Source organism: Anomaloglossus baeobatrachus, chromosome 8 (genome assembly GCF_048569485.1).
Source record: "Anomaloglossus baeobatrachus isolate aAnoBae1 chromosome 8, aAnoBae1.hap1, whole genome shotgun sequence".
Lineage (NCBI taxonomy): Eukaryota > Metazoa > Chordata > Amphibia > Anura > Aromobatidae > Anomaloglossus > Anomaloglossus baeobatrachus.
The window spans coordinates 18,051,370-18,075,137 of NC_134360.1; the positions used below are offsets into that span (position 1 = coordinate 18,051,370).

At 45.2% G+C, this 23,768-nt stretch overlaps 1 protein-coding gene across 4 annotated transcripts in view; it reads right to left on the reverse strand.

Annotated features, from left to right (window-relative positions):
• CFAP20DC (CFAP20 domain containing) overlaps positions 1-23,768 on the reverse strand; it is a 438,163-nt gene that overhangs the window by 33,592 nt on the left and 380,803 nt on the right. For all 4 annotated transcript variants that reach the window (XM_075321351.1, XM_075321349.1, XM_075321348.1 and 1 more), the window contains one exon: positions 18,854-18,915. In XM_075321351.1, the coding sequence (XP_075177466.1) occupies positions 18,854-18,915 (62 nt within the window). The remainder of the gene's footprint in view (positions 1-18,853; positions 18,916-23,768) is intronic.

The window sequence follows — 23,768 nt, forward strand, 5'->3', positions numbered from 1 at the left end:
CTTCCATCCTCTGCCCCCGAGTTCCAGAACGATGGAGAAGAATCCAGACACCACTAAGCGCATTGAGTCTCCACTTCCATCCTCTGCCCCCGAGTTCCAGAAGGATGGAGAAGGATCCAATCACCACTGAGTGAACTGATTCTTCACTTCCATCCTCTGCCTCCATGTTCTAGGACAGAGAAGGATTCAATCACCACTGAGTGCATGGAGTCTACACTTCCATCCTCTGCCTCCAAGTTACATAAGGATTCAATCACCACTGAGTGAATTGGGTCTTCACCTCCATCCTATGCCTCCATGTTTCAGAAGGATGGAGAAGGATCCTATCACCACTGAGCACATTATTATTATTATTATTATTATTATTATAGCGCCATTTATTCCATGGCGCTTTACAAGTGAAAGAAGGTATACGTACAACAATCATTAACAATACAAAACAGACTGGTATAGGAGGAGAGAGGACCCTGCCCGCGAGGGCTCACAGTCTACAGGGGATGGGTGAGGATACAGGAGGAGAGAGGACCCTGCTCGCGAGGGCTCACAGTTTACAGGGGATGGTGATGGTACAATAGGTGAGGACAGAGCTGGTTGCGCAGTGGTGTACTGGACTGAGGGCTATTGTAGGTTGTAGGCTTGTTGGAAGAGGTGGGTCTTGAGGTTCCTCTTGAAGCTTTCCATGGTAGGGGAGAGTCTGATATGCTGAGGTAGAGCATTCCAGAATATGGGGGAGGCACGGGAGAAATCTTGTATGCAATTGTGGGAAGAGGAGAGAAGAGAGGAGCAGAGAAGGAGATCTTGTGAGGATCTGAGGTTGCGTGCAGGTAGGTACCGGGAGACTAGGTCACAGATGTAAGGAGGAGACAGGTTGTGGATGGCTTTGTATGTAATGGTTAGTGTTTGGAACTGGAGTCGTTGGGCGATGTGAAGCCAGTGAAGGGATTGGCAGAGTGGCGAGGCTGGGGAAAAGAGAGGGGAGAGGTGGATTAAGCAAGCTGCAGACATTGAGTCTACACTTCCATCCTCTGCCTCTGAGTTCCAGAAGGATGGAGAAGGATCCAATTCACCACTGAGCTCATTGAGTCTCCACTTCCATCCTCTGCCTCCAAGTTACAGAAGGATGGAGAAGGATTCAATTACCACTGAGTAAATTGGGTCTTCACTTCCATCATCTGCCTCCATGTTCTAGAAGGACAGAGAAGGATCTAATCACCACTAAGCACATTGAGTCTCCACTTCCATCTTCTGCTTCTGAATTCCAGAAGGATGCAAAAGGATCCAATCACCACTGAGCGCATTGAGTCTCCACTTCAATCCTCTGCTTCTGAGTTCCAGAAGGATGGAGAAGGATCCTATCACCACTGAGCGCATTGAGTCTCCACTTCAATCCTATGACTCAGAGATCTAGAAGGATGGAGAAGGATCCTATCACCACTGAGCGCATTGAGTCTCCACTTCAATCCTATGACTCAGAGATCTAGAAGGATGGAGAAAGATCCTATCACCACTCGGCATTGTGCTTGGTGATGTATGGCTGTGGCTACTCAGTCATGAAGCTACCAGCGGGCGCGGTGTTTGTGTTGATGTTATCAGAGGAGGTCTGGACTCTGCAGTTTTGGGGTTAGCGGTGGTGACTTTTCTATCCTCTGCTGCTCAACACTCAGCCACGGATCTGTAACGTTATGGGGTCTCTACTTCATGGCTCAGTTGTTCTGGTTCCTAGAAGCTTTTGTGACGCCCTGGACTAGCCAGGTAGTCACAGATAGACCCCCGCACAACACCTGCACCCCAAAAAGGTGTCATCAGCCAACCATTAAAACCTAGTCACCTCCCTCAGTGCTTGATGAACACACCAGGGGACGGAGCGAGGTGGTTGGCCACGCCCACCGAGGATTTCAGAGGGCCTGAGGCAGGAAACACAGGCAGATCAGTTTTAGTGTTGAGCAGTGGAGGAGGTCAGGCCTGTGACAGTCTGACAGGTGCCGGGGTTGGAGCCCGGGCACCTTTGGCTAGGAGGCAAACGATGGCCTTAGCCTGCAGGAGCCAAGAAGACGGCTCGGTGGAACCGTGGTGGAGTGGGACAGGGTAGTGGCCCACCGGTACCGACCCGGAGAACAGACTCAGAAACTGGAGCACACAGGGGGGTACTCAGACCCTGAAACGAGGTCCAGAATCCACTGGACTGAGTTAATCAACTGATTGCGGTCTGGACTATAGGTCCTTTCCCACCCAAGTCCCGACTGAAGACAACAGCCCACCGAGGGGGATAGAAAGCCAGCGCACAGGCAGAGAGATCCCACAGGCCAGCGTCTGTGGACAAAAAGGCTGTCCCAACATACACAAAGCTGGGGAGCGGACTCCCGTCGCTGAAGCGCAGGCAGTCCACAGTTACACAACACGGTGCAGGAGAAAGGCCAAGACCACCGAACCGGGTGGGAGACCAGACGCAGCCGACTGCGGGCACCGACCACCATCAACTTGGTTTACCAGAGACTTGTGTGTATCAATAACAGTGAGTACAACAGTGCCATCCGGCCGCGCACCGCCCTGCTACCCCCAACGGGTCTTGGGGCCACCATCCCTGCACACGGAGGGGTTAACAACTTGCTGCATAAACATCTCCCCTGGGTGCCCCGTAACTGCAGAGGTGGTGTCCACCTTCACCACATCCTGTGGGTGGCGTCACGAACTCAAGCGCGGCTCCGGCCACCAAAAACGCCAGCATCCCCTTTCAGAGCGAAGTGACCCCGGAGGCGCTCGAGCCACCCACACGCGAGCCTGGATCCGAGCGGCTCGGCTGCAGCCGAGCGCGGGGTGGTACACTTTTACTCTTCAATGATGCCAATAATCATGAGATCACCCATTTCCTCTTTGCAGTTATCTGAAGTAGGAAAAGACTAATCCATCCTCTATAAAATAACACTTTATCTTGGCCTCTTTCCCGATGATATTTAGTGTTGATGTTTATGTTGGGAGGATTTCGAAGGCTGCGATCCTCCATCCCACAGGGGCGCACAGCACAGTACAGCACCAAACCTTTATGGATGGTTCATTGTATATTTTTGTGAGAACAATTATCACTAGGAAATCAATGGAAACGGTTGAAGTGAGTCACATAGTAAAGAATACGATTCTCGGGGCTCCTGCCTCCTTCCTAAGTACTCGATGCTGAAGCTGAGATGATTTGTGCCGTGGGCACACAATGGCCGCCTGGCGCTTGCTCTTTATTCACCGCGGATCCCCCAGGTCTGAGTGGGCGCAGACAGACGCATCTGTAGGAAAGGAAATGTGTTTATTTGCTTTCTTGTTTTTTTTTTCTTCACAGGTGGGTTCTTTGCTAAATAAAAACCCGGGAAGGGGTCCCTGCCGAGGCTGCGTCACGCTGGAGGGGCCGCCAGAGGAGATTGCCGCTCACATCGTGGACAGCGCGGCTTGTGCTTTTCACGCTACGGATGAGCTTAATGGCAGAAGTAGTTACTTCTCATGTAAACAGCATGTATAAATGTATAAATGCAGGAGATTTTGTTAAAGGCTTTTTCTTTTTCAATATGATACTTTGACATTGACGGTCTATCCTTAGATCAGAGGAGATCTTCCATCCCACCAATCACATCACTGAAGGCCCTGCAGAGCCCCTCCAAACGCTTTGCAGCTAATTACATTGATAACTATTTTTAAAAAAAACATAAATCTGGTTTCTCGATCTTCTGTAATCAGCCGTGGGACTTTTATGCTAATGAGGCGCTAGTGCAGTGGGGCTGGATGTGCACTTAGTCTTCTCCTGCCACCGGTCTATGACTGACAGGTCACTGCTTTTTCAGTGATCTGCCTGTTCTAGCCGAAATTTTGCAGAAGTACCTTTATAGTCAGCGAGGTTCTCTCCTGTAGAATGTAAGCTCTTATGATCAGCAGGGTCATCTCTCTCATGTACAGTGTAAGCTCTGATGGTCAGCGGATCCTCTCTCTCTCTCTACTGTAGAGTGTAAGCTCTTATGATCAAAGGGGTCCTCTCTCTCCTGTATAGTGTATGCTCTTATGGTCAGCGAGGTCCTCTTTCTCCCGTAGAGTGTAAGATCTTATGGTCAGCAGAGTCTCACTCTCCCGTAGAGTGTAAGATCTTATGGTCTGTCAGGTCATCACTCTCTCTTTCCTGTAGAGTGTAAGCTCTTATGGTCAACGGGGTTCTCTCTCTCTCTGCTGTAGATTGTAAGCTCTTATGGTCACTGGGGTCTTCTCTCATTGTTTCCTGTAGAGTGTAATTTCTTATGGTCAACAGGCTCCCCCCTCTCTCTCTATCTCTCCTTCTCTCTCTATCTCTATCTCTCCCTCCTTCTCTCTTTCTCTCGTAGAGTGTAATCTTTTATGGGCAGTGGGGTTCTCTCTCTCATAGAGTGTAATCTGTTATGGTCAGGGGGTCCTCTCTCTCTGTCTTCTAGATTGTAAGCCCTTATGGTCAGGGGATCCGCTCTCTCTCCTGTAGAATGTAAGCTCTTGTGGTCAGCAGGATCTTATCTCTTCTGTAGAGTGTAAGCTCTTATGGTCAGTGGGATCCTTTCTTTCTCCTGTAGAGTGTAAGGTCTTATGGTCAGCAGGGTCTCTCTCTCCTGCAGAGTGTAAGCTCTTATGGTCAAATGGGATTCTCTCTCTCTCTGCTGTACAGTGTAAGCTCTTATGGTCACCGGGTCTTCTCTCTTTGTTTCCTCTAGAGTGTAATGAGTGCTATGGAATTAATAGCGCTATATAAATGAATAAAATTATTATTATTATTATTATTATTATGGTCAGCAGAGTCCTCTCTCTGTCTTGTAGAGTGTAAGCTCTTATGGTCAGGGGGTCCTCTCATTCCCTCTCTCTCTCCTGTAGAATGTAAGCTCTTATGGTCAGCAGGATCTTACCTCTCCTGTAGAATGTAAGCTCTTATGGTCAGTGGGGTCTGCTTTTTCTCTCTTCTGTAGAGTGTAAGCTTTTATGGTCAGTGCTGTCCTCTCTTTTCATCTTCTGTAGAGTGTAAGCTCTTTTGGTCAGCAGGGTCCTCTCTCTCCTGTAGAGGGTAAGCTCTTATGGTCAGCAGGGTCCATTCTCTTCTGTAGAATGCAAGCTCTTATGGTCAACGGGGTTCTCTCTCTTTCCTGTAGAGTGTAAGTACCTATGGTCAGCGGGGTTCTCTCTTGTAGAGTGTAAAATCTTATGGTCAGTGGGGTCCTCTCTCTCTCCTGTAGAGTGTAAGCTCTTATGGTCAGAGGGGCAGAGGGGACCTCTCTCTCCTGTAGAGTGTACGCTCTTATGGTCAGTTGGGTTCTTTCTTTCCTACCACCCACATGTATTTTTTGAGAAAATACAATCTTTCCAATATTAAGATTTGCACAAATAAATTTGCTGCAAATCCAATTATTGTGGCAAATTTGATGAAGCCAGAGAATTTATATTTTAACAGAACCGTTTCATCTTTAGCTTCAAGTGTATATGGTCCATGGATGACCAAGAAATGAATGTTCTTTAGTCTTCTCTTCCAACATGTTCTCCCATAGTCTTCCATTGTCGATAGGACTTATTTCAAGCATAAGCAGAATGCAAAATCTGTCTGATTATTAGTTTTCCATCTTGTGACCTGTACTATAGCAATCTGAACAGATTGAGATCTATCTGACCAGATGTGGGAGATGTTTCTTCTTAAGACCCTCACGGGAATATGGCCAAGTTACATAACCACAAGGAGATGTTCTAGCATTTTGGACACTACCTGTGCCCTTCTAAGCACCGTTAGTCACCCCAGAACATGGCGTGACCCTCAATGAGATCATGTTGGGTCCAAATAGTACATTGCATATGACCCGCTTAACTTTCAAGACTGTTACCTCTTCGATAAAGAAGCCAACGGTGGTTTCTTGCTTAGTTTAACAGCTTATATTAAAACCCAGATTTGATTTATGTGATATCCAGTCATCTGACAAAGCCAATAAATTTTACAGAGAAATAAGTAGAAAGTAGTTTTTCAGACTGTCTTTACGTTCACCTATAATCACAGTCCTGCAGACTATAACAGAGAGCGTTCATTAGGTTCCTTCAACGCTCCACCACAGGTTGGGGCGGATGAGAGGCAGAAACGAAACCGAAGTAAAAAATTAACTTTATCAATCACTTGGAAACCAGCAGGAGATGTCACTGCGGAAGAGAAAAGAATAAAAGCTTAGAGGGACTGGTAGATTTCACCCGGTCTCAGTCTGTTGTGTTAATATGAAAGAGAATTTGCAAAGCTAAAAAGTGTGTACAAATCTCGGCTTACACGGTGCATACGTATTCCTATGAGAAATGTCCAAAGAGGTTATCTCCATTTCTCATAAGACTGTTGTTAAAAAGAGAAGTGTGATCTGATGGAAAATTGTACTTGAGAACATTTACCAAAAAATAATGCTCTGATGTTGCAGAAAATAATATAATAACTGACAGACAGCATGGATTCATGAAAGATAAGTCGTGTCTAAGGGTACTTTCACACTTGCGTTATTTTCCTTCCGTTACAATCCGCCCTTTTGGGAAACAGCGGAATCCGTTAACGGATTCCGCTGTTTCCCATAGACTTGTATGGTTGACGGATTGTACCAAAAGGAGCTGCGTTGCTTCCGCTGGGCGACGCTCCGTTGCTTCTGCCCAGCGGGAGGAACGCAGCATGTAACGTTATTTTGAGCAGCGGAATCCTCTGGATTTCACTGCGCATGCTCTTTTTTTTTTTTTTTTTTTAAATCAAACTTTATTTTGGCTCGCGGTGGCCGAACGTTCAGCTGAGCGCCCGGCCGTCGGCAAGCGACAGCGCTCAGCTGAATGACCGGCCACCAGCATGCCCGGCCGCCGGCAAGTCACAGCGCTCAGCTGAGCGCCCGCCCGCCGGCATGCCCGGGCGCCGGCAAGTGACAGCGATCAGCTGATCACCCGGCGGCCGGCTGCAGGGAGCGATCAGCTGATCACCCGGCGGCCGGGAGCGATCAGCTGATCACCCGGCAGCCGGCTGCAGGGAGCGATCAGCTGATCACCCGGCAGCCGGGAGCGATCAGCTGATCACCCGGCGGGCGGGAGCGATCAGCTGATCACCCGGCGGCCGGCTACTGGGAGCAATCAGCTGATCACCCAGCGGCCGGCTGCAGGGAACGATCAGCTGATCGTTCACTATAGTCTGCCGCTGGTAAAACCGGGAAAAAAAAAAAAAAAAAAAATCAAAACGAATTGCGTTGTTTTGCAGCATCCGTTGCATCCGTTGTGTCACTATATGCAACACATCCGTTGCATCCGTTACACAACGCAATGCAACGGATACCGTTCAACGCAAGTGTGAAAGTAGCCTAACCAACCTGTTGGGGTTCATTGAAGGGGTAAGTGCAAACCTGGATATTGGTAATGCAGCTGATGTGATTTATTTGGACTTTCCAAAGGCATTTGATACTGTACCACATAATAGCCTTATACTAAAGCTCCAGAAGCAAGGACTGGGGGAAACTATATGCAACTGGGTAAGGAATTGGCTAAGAGATAGGAAACAAAGAGTAGTCATAAATGGAACATTCTCTAAATGGGCTATAGTCAGCAGTGGGGTGCCGCAGGGATCTGTGCTAGGACCAATTCTTTTTAATCTCTTTATTAATTACCTTGTGGATGGGATTGATAGTAAAGTGTCAGTCTTTGCTGATGACACCAAACTATGTAGGATATTAAAAACTGACCTTGATAGTATAATATTACAAAAAGATCTGGATAAGATGTCAGAATGGGCAGATACTTGGCAAATGAGATTTAATGTTGATAAATGTAAAGTAATGCACCTAGGACGGAGTAATCCTATAGCTGCGTATACATTAAATGGAAGTAAACTCGGGACTACAGAACAGGAGAAGGACTTGGGTATTCTCATTACAAATAAGCTGAGCAGCAGCACTCAATGTCAAGCAGCAGCTGCAAAAGCAAACAAGATTCTAGGGTGTATAAAAAGAGAGATTAGATCCCGGGATCCCAACGTATTGTCACCTCTCTATAAATCACTTGTAAGGCCACATCTGGAATATGGGGTCCAGTTTTGGACTCCACATTTTAAAAAGGACATTCAGAAGTTAGAGTCAGTTCAAAGGCGGCAACTAGACTACTACAAGGAATGGAGGCCGCCCGTATGATGAGGAATGAAGGCCGCCCGTATGATGAGGAATGGAGGCCGCCCGTATGATGAGGAATGAAGGCCGCCCGTATGATGAGGAATGGAGGCCGCCCGTATGATGACAGGTTGAAAAAGTTAGATATGTTTAGCTTAGAAAAAAGATGTCTCAGAGGAGATCTCATTTATATGTATAAATATATGTGTGGTCAATATAAAGGACTGGCACATGACTTATTTCTTCCGAAAACAATACTAAGGACCAGGGGGCACTCACTGCGAGTGGCAGAAAAGAGATTCCGGCAGCTAAATAGGAAAGGGTTCTTTACAGTTAGAGCAGTCAGACTGTGGAATACCCTACCACAAGAGGTAGTAATGGCAGATACTATAACAGCTTTTATATCAGGGCTGGATGATTTCCTCAGTACACACAACATTGTTGGTTATAAATGACTTAGTGACCAAATGTAGAACTGGTGGAGGAAGGTTGAACTAGATGGACCTAGGTCTTTTTTCAACCTTAGTAACTATGTAACTATGATGTACAAGGTACAAAAAAAAGTTGGGTCAACCAGATGACAAGGTCCGGTCTTGGACGTATTGGTGGAATTATTGCTTTCTGCTTTGCTGGCAACTTTAACTTTCCTTCAGTAGACCTGAATATTTCATCTCTATTCCTCAGCAGGGGTCTCATCCATTCATTGTCGGTCTCGATTTTTCTGCAATATTCAAAAGTAGCCAAAAAAATTCTTGATGATTGAGGAACATTTTTTGTAGTTGTTCAAGTAAGTAGGTTTTGGGGACGTTGAGCATGATCATAATGATGAATATGACATTTCCAAAGATAAGTTAACTGTTCCCATGTGCTACTTTTATATATCCATTGTAAGGTGTAAAATACAAGAGGTATGTATCACTAAGATTGCTAGGCTCAGTGATGTCAACCTGGAGGTATGCTCCATTATGCTAGATACTGAGGGGAGTTACACAGTTACATAGGTTGAAAAAAGACCTTGGGCCATCTAGGTCAACCTTCCTCCACCAATTAAAATGGTTAAACACCTTTTAACAGGGCTGGGTTTTTGTGAACAGCTAAAAAGATGGGTGGGATGGCTGTTCACCATATCACCACCTCAGGGTGTGGTGAAGGAGGGAAAAGTAAGGCCTCTGGAATCACTCTTGGTTCTGTGTTTGGACGTAGCAGACCTCAAAAGTGGTGCTTTGATTGAACAGAGTGTAACTCTAAAGTTTAGCGGGAGGCACCCGCAGTTGTATGGACTGTGCTAATGATCTTTTTCTTTGTGCCAGAGAGGCTTTCCATGTTTTTGTTTCCCTTTGTTGAGCTGGTTTATGAAATACAATAAACCAGATGAAAATTTTTGAGACTACCTTGAAGCGGAGTGAGTTGATCTACCACACCATCCATCCACCCAAAGTAGCCAGGGGAACGGGCAGAAGTTACCTCTGCTTTCACCTTTGATACATTTGGTTCTGCTGACAGATGATTTATCGATTGTTTCCCTCAATGCCCAAGGTTAAAAAAATATTCACCTCCACAGGTAATGGTGGAACCAAATTGTAGTGTTTGTGTCTTTAAAGTAAAACTGCATGGGCAGATAGTTAACATGAACAGGTGAGAGGTCTGCGATCTCCTTTTTTTGGACTGCGGTGGGAGCAGGTGATCGTATTCTAAAAGGTAAAGTCCAGCAGTTCAGTATGTTGGCCAAGCCTCTTTGGATCCTCATCTAGAGTCTAGACCTCCACTTCATCTTCTTCTTGAGTTTTTATTTTGTTCACTTATTTTTATGTTTCATAGAAAAAAAAAGATTTTTTTTTTGCAGTCAGATTTGTCACTATATGTTTTTTCCTTTTTGGTGAAAATATACATTTCTACTGTAGTTGAGATTGGCTGCCTGAGGTGAACATGGACAAACCACTACCACCACACCACTCCAACGACCGTTTCGCTATTGTTTTATCATTCGCTGATGAAGCAATAGCGAAACCGTCATTGGAGTGGTGTATGGGGGTTGTGGCTTGTCCACATTTGGTATGAGTATATTGTTTTTTATTGGGCTACACTGTTATGTTTTATCATTTTTATATGATATGATTTTGGATCATTGAATTTTTACAATATTGTATTGGATATATAATCATCACTCCCAGATGAAGCAATAGTGAAATGGTCATTGAAGTGGTGTGTGGAGGTCATGCTTTGTCTGCCGTTTCCAAAGTGAATGGTTTGTTTGTCTATTTCGGTCCTTTGCACAACCAAACCAGGTTCAATGACACTGTCTTAGTAACCTGGGCACCTCTGCTGCGTGCATGGCTCTGCTACGTTCTAGACTTTAGTAAGTGGCAAAAGTACCAAGGATGCCGAACAGAAGATGGCCAATGCAGAAGTGAACATTGCCTTGGTCCAATGGCTATTGAAGTCCAAACTTGTCACCGCACTGGTAAAGTTCGAATGTGTTTGTTTATCTCTAATAAATTGATTGCATATGTAGAGTGCTCCTGGAAGACCTGATGGGGCGAAAGTGTTTATTACAATAAGTATTTTTTATGTATTTTTACTATATTACATAAGATATAACAGAGCTTCTTAAGGTGTGGCACATTTGTTGGTGAGGTGCGAGTCCAGGTATTACCGGATACCAGCGATGGTGGCCTCCCAAGGTTGGGGTATTATTATTATTTATTATTATAGCACCATTAATTCCATGGCGCTTTACAAGTGAAAAAGGTATACATAAAAACTAGTACAACAATCATTAACAGTACAAAACAGACTGGTATAGGAGGAGAGAGGACCCTGCCCGCGAGGGCTCACAGTCTACAGGGAATGGGTGAGGATACAGGAGGAGAGAGGACCCTGCCCGCGAGGGCTCACAGTCTACAGGGAATGGGTGAGGATACAGGAGGAGAGAGGACCTTGTCCGCGAGGGCTCACAGTCTACAGGGAATGGTTGAGGATACAGGAGGAGAGAGGACCTTGTCCGCGAGGGCTCACAGTCTACAGGGAATGGGTGAGGATACAGGAGGAGAGAGGACCCTGCCCGCGAGGGCTCACAGTCTACAGGGAATGGGTGAGGATACAGGAGGAGAGAGGACCTTGTCCGCGAGGGCTCACAGTCTATAGGGAATGGTTGAGGGTACAGGAGGAGAGAAGATCCTGCACACGAGGACTCACAGTCTACAGGGGATGGGTGAGGATACAGGAGGAGAGAGGACCCTGCCCGCGACGGCTTATAGTCTATAGGGAATGGGTGAGGGTACAATAGGTGAGAACAGAGCTGGTTGCGCAGTGGTGTACTGGACTGAGGGTTATTGTAGGTTGCAGGCTTGTCGGGATAGGTGAGTCTTCAGGTAGGAGAGAGTCTGATATGCTTGGGTAGAGCGTTCCAGAGTATGGGGGAGGCACAGGAGATATGACAGAAGTGTGGAGAAAAAGAAGAGGCAGCACATTGGGGAAAGTTTGCCAGATTCTTTCTCGGGCCTCTTCTCCCGGTTGCTGTTGAGCTCAGTCTTCTACCGTTAACTCCACGATCTGAATACATTTTATGTTTTTATTTATATTTTAATATTATGAATATTGTTTTAGCTTTTAGCATTTTGCAGACTTCATCAATCTGTGGGCCAACTCCTCAGCAATACAAGTGCATTCAATCTTATGATCTGCGCTTCGCTTGTTGCCGCTAGTATAAAGCAAGGAATGAACAGAGCTGCTCCTCGTACACAGGTTTATTGTTTACAGTGAAACGAGTGGAAATTATCAGGGTCAAAGCTCGAAATAATCTGACCTCAGAAGGGCAAAAATACGGATAATTGATATCATTAAAAACAGCTCAGCTGTAAATGCTGTAATCAGAGACTCGCAAATCACCAGTAATAACTAGAGGCAGAAAAATACATAGAATACATAGGGTAAATAACATAAAATAACTGACATTTACGGTGAATTTGTTTGTGAAAGTTTTGTTGTGGATTTATGGTTCGGATTTGGAACAAATAAGCTGAAATTTATAAAGTAATTCACCAGCGAAAAGTTTGTTTTATCTTTATCACTCTGTCTTCACAACAGGCTGTAAAGTGATGTGCTCTTACGTTATCAGACCTAGAGTTCGTCTTATGCTATTGTGGTGCCCCTGAGGCTTCAGTCGCCACAGGGTACTGCTGCTCACTTAAGGTGCAGTATTCATCTTGGGTAAGGAGGGGGTTAATCACCGGTGTTTGCACATTTCACCTTACATACAGCTTAGGTGTCTTCTTACGGGGCACTGAACTAGGGTATACTGGGGGTCGCCATCACAAGGCATGGGACTTTCCCGGTCACTAGGACAACCACCTGGGGGGCGGGCACCACTTGGGGTAGAAGTAGGAACAACCTGGAGACAACCTTCAGTCAAGTCGGGACTATAGTTCTGGCGACACAACACCACTTTCTTCTTTTTTTCTTCACGGTACCTGAGGGTTGGAGCAGGAAGCTCAGCTTGGGTTCCTCACTTCTGAAGGGACATCGCTTGGGAAAGGACATCTTCAAATACCGGTGACTACCTCTAACTTATCCGGGATCGGCTGGAGCCCATCACGGTGGAGACCGGCACCTCCGGGCAAACCACGGACAGTGAGTAAAGACCTGGAACTGCAACTACTGTGTCCGCCCTTCATTACCGGCACCGTTTCCCCGCGCTTCGGTGCCAACGGCCACTACTAGCTCCATCATCCTCCCTGGGGTATAGCTGAACTATCCTAGCTGCGACACCACCCGCCCCAGAGGACAGCGACCGCAGCGGCGGCTAAACCCTGGCTGCATACCGCAGGTGGCGTCACGAGACAACTACTACTCCCATAATCCCATCAACCATTTCCCTTTTTGGTGTACACCTCGGAGCCACGAAGCCGGGCAGGGCCACCCGTGACATCCCGGACCCGACATCACTGGCTCGGTGATGAGCGTTCAACCCCGGCCCCGTGGGTGCTACACTGACATCTAGTGGTCAACATGAATAGCACATGGTCAATTCCTCCTGTTTTCAGATTTCCTCTGTCTTTCTATGGATTCTGCATTAATTACACTATCTGGTATAAATTACAATTTCTAATTTAGTCACCAGCCCAAGAGAGCGAAGTTATTACCATTATTTATTAAGAGCCAACATATTAATGCTGTTAAGCATAAATCATGAGATATAAAGAAAAAGGCACATTAATAATGAGCACATGCAGAAACAAAGAGGACCGAGCTCCGAAAAGCCATTCAGATACCATGTTATGATACTATAGTTTATGACTATAGATGGGCGAAGGTGCAGATGTCCGGGTTCGGAGGATCCGGCTTAACTTAAAAACAAAAGTCCGGTTCGGGACTGGACTTGACCCAAACTTGACCCAGGACACCGATCGCCATATAACTCTAAGGGACCCAAACTTAAGTGTTAGTAAGGGCTAGGGGTGCTGCAAAAGAAAAGCAGGACAATTATATTTACTGAGTTTCCATGCGGCTGTGACACTGCTTCCGGGTCCACTCATTAAACCTTATGAATATTCACTGCTTCCCCCTCCCACTCTCTGACAGTGTCTGTGATTGGTTGCAGACAGAATGTCGGCGTGCATGAATTATGATGCCCAGGGTGTTATAGTCATTACTATGTGTGCAATGTAAGGAAGACAGCGGTGATGCTCGGCCTTATGTATTAGATGAAGCAGGATATACAGTATAGACATAGCCGAGTGACGGGGTGGAATCCGCAACGCAGGGTGCAGGCAAGTGATCATCCGAGAGCTTCTCCCTAAAGCTATATTGTTAGGCTATGCTCGTATAGAGTTTTTCAAGTAGTTTGAGGGGTTGTTGCGCTCCAAAAATTGCATTTAAAAAAAATGCACCCCATTCATTTCAATATTAGTCCTGTTTTCTGTTCTTACGTAGAATTTATTGAGCTTTTTTTCCTTCTGGTTCAGAAAAACTCCTGTCCTTACATAGTTGGATAGGATGAAAGAAGACCTAGTTCCATGTATTTCAACCTTAGATGTCCTCTCTGCTGCAATTTTTTTTAAAGTGCTTTACCGTCCCTCCCCAGGTCTCTGCCACTCCTCCTGGAGTCTTTTATTGTCTGATGTCACGTCCACAGCGCTGCAGCCAATCATTGAGCTTAGCAGCACTGAACTTGATTGGCTAAAGCGCTTTACCTTCCCTCCACAGGTCTCTGCCGCTTCTCCTGCAGTCTTTTATTGTCTGATGTCACGTCCACAGCGCTGCAGCCAATCATTGAGCTAAGCAGCACTGAACTTGATTGCCTAAAGCGCTTTACCCTCCCTCCCCAGGTCTCTGCCGCTCCTCCTGGAGTATGTTATTGTCTCAAGTCACGCCCACAGCGCTGCAGCCAATCACTGAGCTAAGCAGCACTGAACTTGATTGGCTAAAGCGCTTTACCCTCCCTCCCTAGCTCTCTGCCGCTGCTCCTGGGGTCTTTTATTGTCTGATGTCATGCCCACAGCGCTGCAGCCAATCATTAAGGTGGCACTGGCATTGGTCAGTGGCACTGAACGTGATTGGCTAAAGCGCTGTTGATGTGACATCAGCTCTGCAGACCATATCAGGCATAGACTCTGTGCCGCACCTGGGGAGGGTGAGTGAAGCACAGTTTTTGTTTTTTGTTTTTTTTAAACAACAACAGGGTTTTCTGAAACAGCTGCAGTGGTTTTTTTTTTTTTGCTGTGATTGTTTAAAATTGACTGCAACGTTTTAAGGAAAACAAAAATTTGAGCCCAGCCTTAAAACCGTTAGTGATATTTACTCTATTCAGGTAATGTAAGTTGTCGGGGGAACATGAAGGACCGAGGGGCATAGATTTTGGTAAACAAGATGTCTTTATTTCCCATAGACGAGCACACACAGCCGCATTCGTCCATTTCCACTTAAGAAATAACTTGTTCTGTATTCTAAATGCTGCCGGTTAATTAAATATATTTCAGATTCCGCAGCCGCCCCCAGGCAGCTCACCTAATGAAGCGGGACGGGACGGACGTGTTTTGAAGCCTCCTTTGAAGAAAATGTGACATTTAACATTGTAGGTAAACTAAATATTAAACACAAAAATAAATTGATTTTCTTTAATCTATTATAAATCAGGGTCACAGCCTGTGTCAGGCTTTCTGCGGTTTGTGGAACAAAGGAATAATTTATGAGATGGGAAAAGACTGGGGGTCATAGCGCAGATATTCTAATGGGTAATTTGGTCATCAGACCTTATCCTGATGGGAACATGGCTAGAAACTAAAATCTCGTTCCTCTAAAAAAAAGAAGTGAACCAACAATGAAGATACAGAAATGCTCATAAGAGAATGGTAACAACCATTTCTAAAATTATTAGCTGCCTAAAATCGTGAAGGTCCAAGACACCGGTATGTTCTGTTTGGCTCAAGAAAACAGAAGAGGAGGTGTCCATCGATAGACATCGGTGGTTAGTCACAGTCGTCCGGGCGTTGGCCTGTTCAGCACAAGAGAACAGAAGAGGAGGTGTTCATCGATAGACATCGGTGGTTCTTCACAGTCACAGTCGTCTGGACTTTGGCCTGTTCAGCACAAGAGAACAGAAGAGGAGGTGTTCATCGATAGACATCGGTGGTTCTTCACAGTCACAGTCGTCTGGGCTTTGGCCTGTTCAGCACAAGAGAACAGAAGAGGAGGTGTTCATCGATAGACATCGGTGGTTCTTCATATTCATGGCCGTCCAGGCTTTGGCCTGTTCAGCACGAGAGAACAGAAGTGGAGGTGTCTACCGATAGACATCAGTGGTACTTCACAGTCACATTCGTCTGGACTTTGGCCTGTTCAGTACAAGAGAACAGAAGAGGAGGTGTCCATCGATAGACATAGGTGGTTCTTCATACTTACGGCCATCCAGGCTTTGGCCCGTTCAGCATGAGAGAACAGATGAGGAGGTGTCCATCGATAGACATCGGTGGTTCTTCGTACTCATTGCCGTCCAGGCTTTGGCCTGTTCAGCACGAGAGAACAGAAGAGCAGGTGTCCATCGATAGACATCGGTGGTTCTTCGTACTCATGGCCGTCCAGGCTTTGGCCTGTTCAGCACGAGAGAACAGAAGAAGTGGTGTCTAACGATAGACATCAGTGGTTCTTCACAGTCACAGTTGTCCGGGCTTTGGCTTGTTTAGCATGAGAGAACAGAAGTAGAGGTGTCCATCGATAGACATCGGTGGTTTTTAGTCACAGTCATCCGGACTTTGGCCTGTCCAGAATGAGAGAACAGAAGAGGAGGTGTCCATCAATAGACATCGGTAGTTCTTCATACTCATGGCTGTCCGGGCTTTAGTCCTTGGCTCAAGTTGATCATTCTTGACTGGTGGATACTCATTAACTCAACATGCCTAAGTAAAATATTGAAGTTTTTTTAAACAACTTTTTTTGGCAGAAAGTGTCACTGTCTTTCCTCCGTTTCAGAATCTGAGCAAGGAGCCATGGTCATGTATACCCGTATACTTACTCATGTACAGTCCAATGACCAGCCATAACATTAACAGCCCCAATATAATATTTCATAGGTCCTATTCGTGCCACCAAAACATCTCAGACACATTGAGGCATGGACACTGCAATACCTCTGAAGGTGTCTTGTGCTATCCAGCAGATGGGACCTTCATAGATCAGTCTGTTTTTTCCGGCAGATCCCAGAGATGCTCGAATGGATTGTGATCAAGGCAATTTGTAGGCCAAGTCAACTTTTTGGCATGTTCCTTAAACCATTCCTGAATAATGTTTGCAGTGTGTCTGTGCTACCATTGCCATTAAGAAATACTGCACCATGAAGGGGTGTGCATGGTTAGTACAAAGTTTAGTTAGGTGGGTTATGTCAAAATTACATCCACATAATGCCAGGACCCAAGTGTTATGTCCATGTCTGAATCCTTACCTTTGACTTTTGTCGCTGGGTGACGCCGTGTCTGAACTGACGATGGTATTGGGGGATGCAGGCACAATCCTATTTTACATTAGTGTGGCTGAAACTTGTGCTTCCACCCAAACAGCGAGTCTATGTTTTACTTCAGGCTGCTACAGATTATCTGTTGTGGTCAGCTCTCTGCTGTGAGTTTCGGTTGGAGCCACTCCCTATTTAAACCCCCAGGAACTAATTTCTAACTGCCTGTTTCTAACCGTTTCTTTTTTTGCTTTGATTAACCTTTCTATTCTTAATCTGCTGGTGGTCAGTTCCTGACCTTTGCTCATTTTCTGAGGACCCAACTGTCTCATGATTCTTTCCCTGACATTGTCCTCCTGGTAATGACAAGTTTCATTCTCCCAGATTGCTCCACCAGCCAGCAACCACTCCAAGATGTAACCCAGGTTGCCCTGCGTGAGTCCAGATATAGGGGTAAAAGAGTGAAGCCCATGGTTCTCCTGGGACCTGCTTAAAGGAGTAGCTGGGGCAAAACCTGTCCATGGAAGCCTATTAATGCTGCCAGGCTTCCACCTATGTCAAGTTTTCCCAGCAGAGCATAGCCCAGATCATCACACTGCCTCTGCTTGCCTCGCTTTCATCCTACTTTGCATCCTGTTGCCACCTTTTCTCTACAAAAGCAACGTAATCACCCGGCCATCCACACAATGTCATAGAAAACGTAATTCATCAACCTAGGCCACCTTCTTCAGGAAAAGATATTGGCTAACATGCGCATGCTGACTTGTTTGTAGCTACCCAGACCCATGTGTTCTGACATCTGTCTATCATAGCCAGCATTACCTTTATTCACAGTATCTCTGTGTGATTGGACCAGACAGGAGGCCATTCACTTCCTATGTGCAATAATATGCTTTGACCACCGATGACTCTGTTGGTGGTTCATCGACTGTTCTTCCGTTGGCCACTTTTGATAGGTACTAACCATTGCAAATTGGGAATAACCCACAAGACCTGCTCCGATCCCAGCACAATCTGCCCCTATCAAAGTCGCTCACATCCTTACACTTGTCCATTTTTCCACCTTCCAATACGTCTGCTCACTAGCCGCCTAAGATATCTCAACCATTGACAGCTGCCAACGTTAGAAAATAATAAATATAATTCACTTCACCTTCCAGTGGTTTTATTGGTATGGGTGACCGGTGCACATACGAACTTCTTGCTAATGTTCTGTACATACAATAGCTTAGAAAGAAACAGGAGATAAAAGATATCAGTATCGGACTGTACAGGATTGTATCTGTAGCCAAAAGGATGCTTAAAGGGGATGTGTCAGTAAGATCCACCTTCTAAGCCGTCTATATGGGCATGCAGGTCAAAGAAAGCTGAATAATATGATACCTTGATATGTGAAATCCGATGTCTAATTGCAGAGAAATCCATGTTTTTCTTAATATGCAAATAAGCAGATAAATCTACCACAAAGATTTTTAGCTCATTTGCATATAAGAAAATTGTGAATTTCTAAAGAACCATTCATCAGATGACAGATATCAAGGTAGCGTTTGATTCAGCTTTCAATGACCTACATGTCAGTATAGACGGCTTAGAAGGGTTGACCGTACTGACAAGTGCCCTTTAGGACTGCATAAGAGCTGTAGACACAAAACGATAGAATATTTTCCCTCCAATCTATTGACAAATTGAATTAATTTTGTATTTTAAATGCCTAATAGGAATAAAAATAGAACATAGAGTAGTATTGATAAGACATTAAGAATTTTCAGACAATTCTTACCGTGGATTAGACTGAGCCAGAGGATTCATTTCAGCTTGATAGTGAGTTCCCTGATTGACAGGCTGCAAAAAAAAATAAAATAAAAATGAGAAATTAATTAAAAAATTCTTTTAGTTACGCATACCGTGCACCCGAGGATGGTAGCGCCCGCTCGTCACTAGTTACCAGTACAGAGCACCCGAGCATGGTAGTGCCCACTCATCACTAGTTACCAGTACTGAGCACCTGAGCATCGTAGTGCTCGCTCATCACTAGTGACCAGTACAGAGCACCCGAGCATGGTAGTGCCCGCTCATCACTAGTGACCAGTACAGAGCACCCGAGCATGGTAATGCCCGCTCATCACTAGTTACGAGTACCGTGCACCCAAGGATGGTAGTGCCCGCTCATCACTAGTTATGAGTACTGAGCACCCGAGCATGGTAGTGCCCGCTCATCACTAGTTACGAGTACCGAGCACCCGAGCATGGTAGTGCTCGCTCATCACTAGTTACCAGTACAGAGCACCCGAGCATGGTAGTGCACGCTCATCACTAGTTACGAGTACTGAGCACCCGAGCATGGTAGTGCCCGCTCATCACTAGTTACAAGTACTGAGCACCTGAGCATGGTAGTGCCCGCTCATCACTAGTTACGAGTACAGGGCACCTGAGCATGGTAGTGCCTGCTCATCACTAGTTACGAGTATTGAGCACCCGAGCATGGTAGTGCCCACTCATCACTAGTTACGAGTACAGAGTACCTGAGCATGGTAGTGCCCGCTCATCACTAGTTACGAGTACTGAGCACTTGAGCATGGTAGTGCTCGCTCATCACTAGTTACAAGTACTGAGCACCCGAGCATGGTAGTGCCCGCTCATCACTAGTTACGAGTATTGAGCACCCGAGCATGGTAGTGCCCGCTAATCACTAGTTACGAGTACAGAGCACCTGAGCATGGTAGTGCCCGCTCATCACTAGTTACGAGTATTGAGCACCCGAGCATGGTAGTGCCCGCTCATCACTAATTTCCAACAAATATATGAAGGGATCTGTCGTTATTTTGCAGCCTTAGAATGAAAAAATGTATTCAGTCTACTGTAATTACTTGAAACCCTGAGAGACATCATGCAAAAGAACATTTCTACCATATGTGAGCCTCAAACTTCTGTGTGCACCAAATCAGCAATTAAAACTATACCCAAGACTTAAAGGTGGTAAATTCTGACATTTTCTGAAGTGTAAAATCATCTAAAGACTTAAGTCTTGTTCTGATGCCAACTAAAATAGTAAAATGTAAAATGTAGTATTTCCTGTTAAATGTAAAAATGCTGTCTGGATATTCCTGCATGACGACATGAATTAGGTCTCTGACTTTACTGATTTTTTTTTCTCATAGATATGCTGCTTGTAGTTGGTTATAATTGTGAAGTTTTGTAGTTTCTCGTTTTGCCACTAGAGGGCAGCAATATTCCAATGCTCGGGCCAAACTGTTGATGCAACCTGTCTAGCAAAGAAGATCAGTGATGGTTGAGGGTTTTAGATGAGACCCAAGGGCACGATGCTCAGCATATTGTCCTCTGGAAGCAGTTCAGGGAGAGTTGATTTAGGAGGGAGAGCTTTGATTAGAGCAGGGTTGTAAACTTGCACCCTTTAGTGTCTTTCTTGTGGCAATCAAGAGTGTTTTTAGCTTTGTTTGACCTAATAAATAAAAAAACAAAAAAAAATGATGTGGAGTCCCCTCCCCATTTTTGATAACCAGCCAAGATAAATCAGACAACTGGGGCTTGGTATTATCAGGCTGTGAAAGTCCATATTTATTGGGTCCTTCCCAGTCTAAATATAGCAGCCCACAGCTGCCCCAGAAGTGGAGTATCCATTAGATGCTCCAATTCTGGCAATGTCTGGCTCTTCTTGATTGATCTGCTATGGGGACAATCAGGGTAATTGTTGTGAATGTCATCTGAGTGGGTGCTGGTGTGGAGCTCCCTCTGGTGGCCAGGAATGGTAATGAAGCTGAGTTTGAATCTGTGATTCAAACAGGTGATGGCATTAATTGGGAATCCACAAAATCCTATTGCAGATCAGCCTAGTCTATTTAGGAGAGCATTTTTTGCCTGGCGGCCACCGGTGGTGAATGTTCCTACCTGCTTCTGAAGATGGCTGGGAGTTTTCCTTTCTGTTGTTCCCGTTTATTTGGTACCTGAATCTACTCCAGATAAATTTACTGTTTTTGTGCTTAATTGCTGTATTTGGACTTAATAGTCTTTTGGCTTCTTCCATTTGGTTCTGTGTTTGGTTTCTTGTATGTGAGGATCTGTCTTTCTGCTTTTGTGAGCAGAGCAGTTCCTCCAGCAAGAAAGGGATCTTGATCCCTGTTTATGTTTGGAATATTTTCACTTTAGAATATTATTTGTTCTGTGATTTTGTTTCTTCCCATTATATCTGCAGTTTTGTTTAAAGTGTCTGGCACAAGAGTACCTGATATAGTACCTGATATAGTGGGGGAGAGACCGTGTAGTCTCAGATCTTTTTTCCAATCAGGAGATTGGTATTTTTTGCAGGGTTTTTTGCTGGCCACAATCACTTATCTGTGCTGTTCTGTTCTATTTTGTAAGTCGGGCCTCACCTCTACTGATCTATATTTTCTATCTATGTATTGTGTTTTCTTACATCACTGTCATTTACATGTTGGGGGCTTGCTATTCCTTTGGAGACTACTCCAAGGCAAGTTAGGATTCCTCATTTCTATCTTTGAGGTGTAGCTAGTTTATGGCAGTATTCCTTGCCAGCAAGCAGGCTAATTACCATCCCAGGTGTTTCCGGGTTGGGACCAGTCCCAGTCCCTTTATATACCCTCTGCTACCAACAGACGGTGCCGGTTATTCTGTTTGCCATTTGGATGCAGGGAAAGGAGGTGGAAGGAGCTGCTGAACCTCTGTTGAAGTTGCTTTGCTGGCTGCAGTCTTGGTACTGACTGCAGCCGTCTGTTGTTTTCCCCGTCTGTCTTCCTTTCCTGGTGTGTTGTTTCAGTGCAGTGGTGGGGCTAGTGTTCTTCACCTGCCCACTTGCTAGTCAGGGACTATTGTAGGGTTTTTTCAGGGCTTCAGGTTCCTGCTCGATGACAAGTGAGAAACCTGTATAGGGACTGACTAGGAGTGCAATTTACAGCAGCAGGTAAGTGGAGGAGGTGTCCATCTTCCCTCTCACTAGTCCTAGGGCCCTCCATTGTTAAAGTGTCCCCAGTGTAACCCCTTGTTTGTCTTTGTGTATCCCGTGTTGGTTTGTTTTGGCTCATGCTGGACTCTGCCGTAGTCCGTGCCGTGACAGGAACCTGTTAAGCCCACCATACACATTAGTTGGCTGTCATTTGGCACGCACCCATCTCGGCTGTCTCCCCCACACCGGACCGCTCCGGTACTCCTCTGGTGGCGGCTTACCTCTACAGAACAGTTGGAAACCGATCAAACCAGGTCCTTTACCCACCCGACAATCAATTATCTGAGGTCCCGATACACATTAGTCTGTCGGCTGAGCCGTTTGATAATGGAGGGATCGGGATCAGACCACATTAGTCTAATGTATATGGGTGGGGGTCTTCACAGTTCTTGATTGGGGTCCTGGGGTATCTAGTTTTGTCTCGGGCTACTTTCTTGTACTCTAACGTTCTCATGTTTTCGGAAAAACTGCAAGAAAGATTTAGTTAAGTATGAAGACATGGCAGTTTATATTATTTACCTCCACTAAAAACAAAGGCTTTGTTATCTGGTATCGTCCACCAGAGATTTCGCTTTTGAGTAGACAAATACAGTCTATTAGCGGCGAGACAAATTTGGAGCCCGCAACCTCTTTTTTTTAACTGACGGTTAGCAACAAGCCGCGCATTTCGCAGCATTTTCTGTGATGATAAACGGATTTCTTTTGAACAAATCCGAGCGCGGCCCGTAAATGACTTTTTAGTTTGACTAAAATTGTAAATGGGAACGCTGAAATATGTAAGGATCGAAGGCTTTCACAGATTTACAGTAAAACATGGTCATTTTTTTGTAGGCTGTAGCAATGTAGGATAATAAAAATTCTAGACAAAAGGAAAAAAATAACATTAAAAACCCATCCCATTACAGAAGCGTAACATTTGTCAGATAAGAGGAGTGGAAGGCTGCGCTATTACATTGATTTAGTGTCTCGGTCGGATCCTTACTTAGTGATTTAGACAGACAATATCAGGACACATTTATTTTTGTCTTATTTTGCAGCCCATGAAAGTTCACGCATACTGTGTCTTAAAGGGATAATGTTGTTCCTGACGTCTATCTTGGGTTTATCTTTGCCTTTCTTAATTTTAAAGGACAAAACCACATTCTCGGAAGTTGTTTGTAAACATCGATTTTAGTGAAGTTTAAGAGGGTTGTCCTATCAAGTTACATAAAGAATAATCTCCTAGGTTCTGTTCACACCAAGAGGTTTTTTTTTAAGGCTGCTTCTTTTATGGAGAGGAAATACCACGTAACAAAAGGATAAAGGTTAGCTTCTTATAACGCTCCAACACAGCTCCTACCACCAAGGGGGTCAGAATACAAATGAATTTGTATCTTCAGCAGGGACTGCTGGGTAACACCCTGCTATCTTGGGTTAATCTATGCCTTTCTCCATTTTAAAGGACAAATCCACATTCTAAAAAGTTGTTTGTAAACATCGATTTTAGCGATATTTAAAAAGGTTGTATTATCAAGTCGTATATAGAATAATCTCCTAGGTTCTCTTCACACCAAGAGGTTTTTTTTTAAGGCTGCTTCTTTTATGGAGAGGAAATACCACGTAACAAAAGGATAAAATTTAGCTTCTTATAACGCTCCAACACAGCTCCTACCACCAAGGGGGTCAGAATACAAATGAATTTGTATCTTCAGCAGGGACTGCTGGGTAACACCCTGCT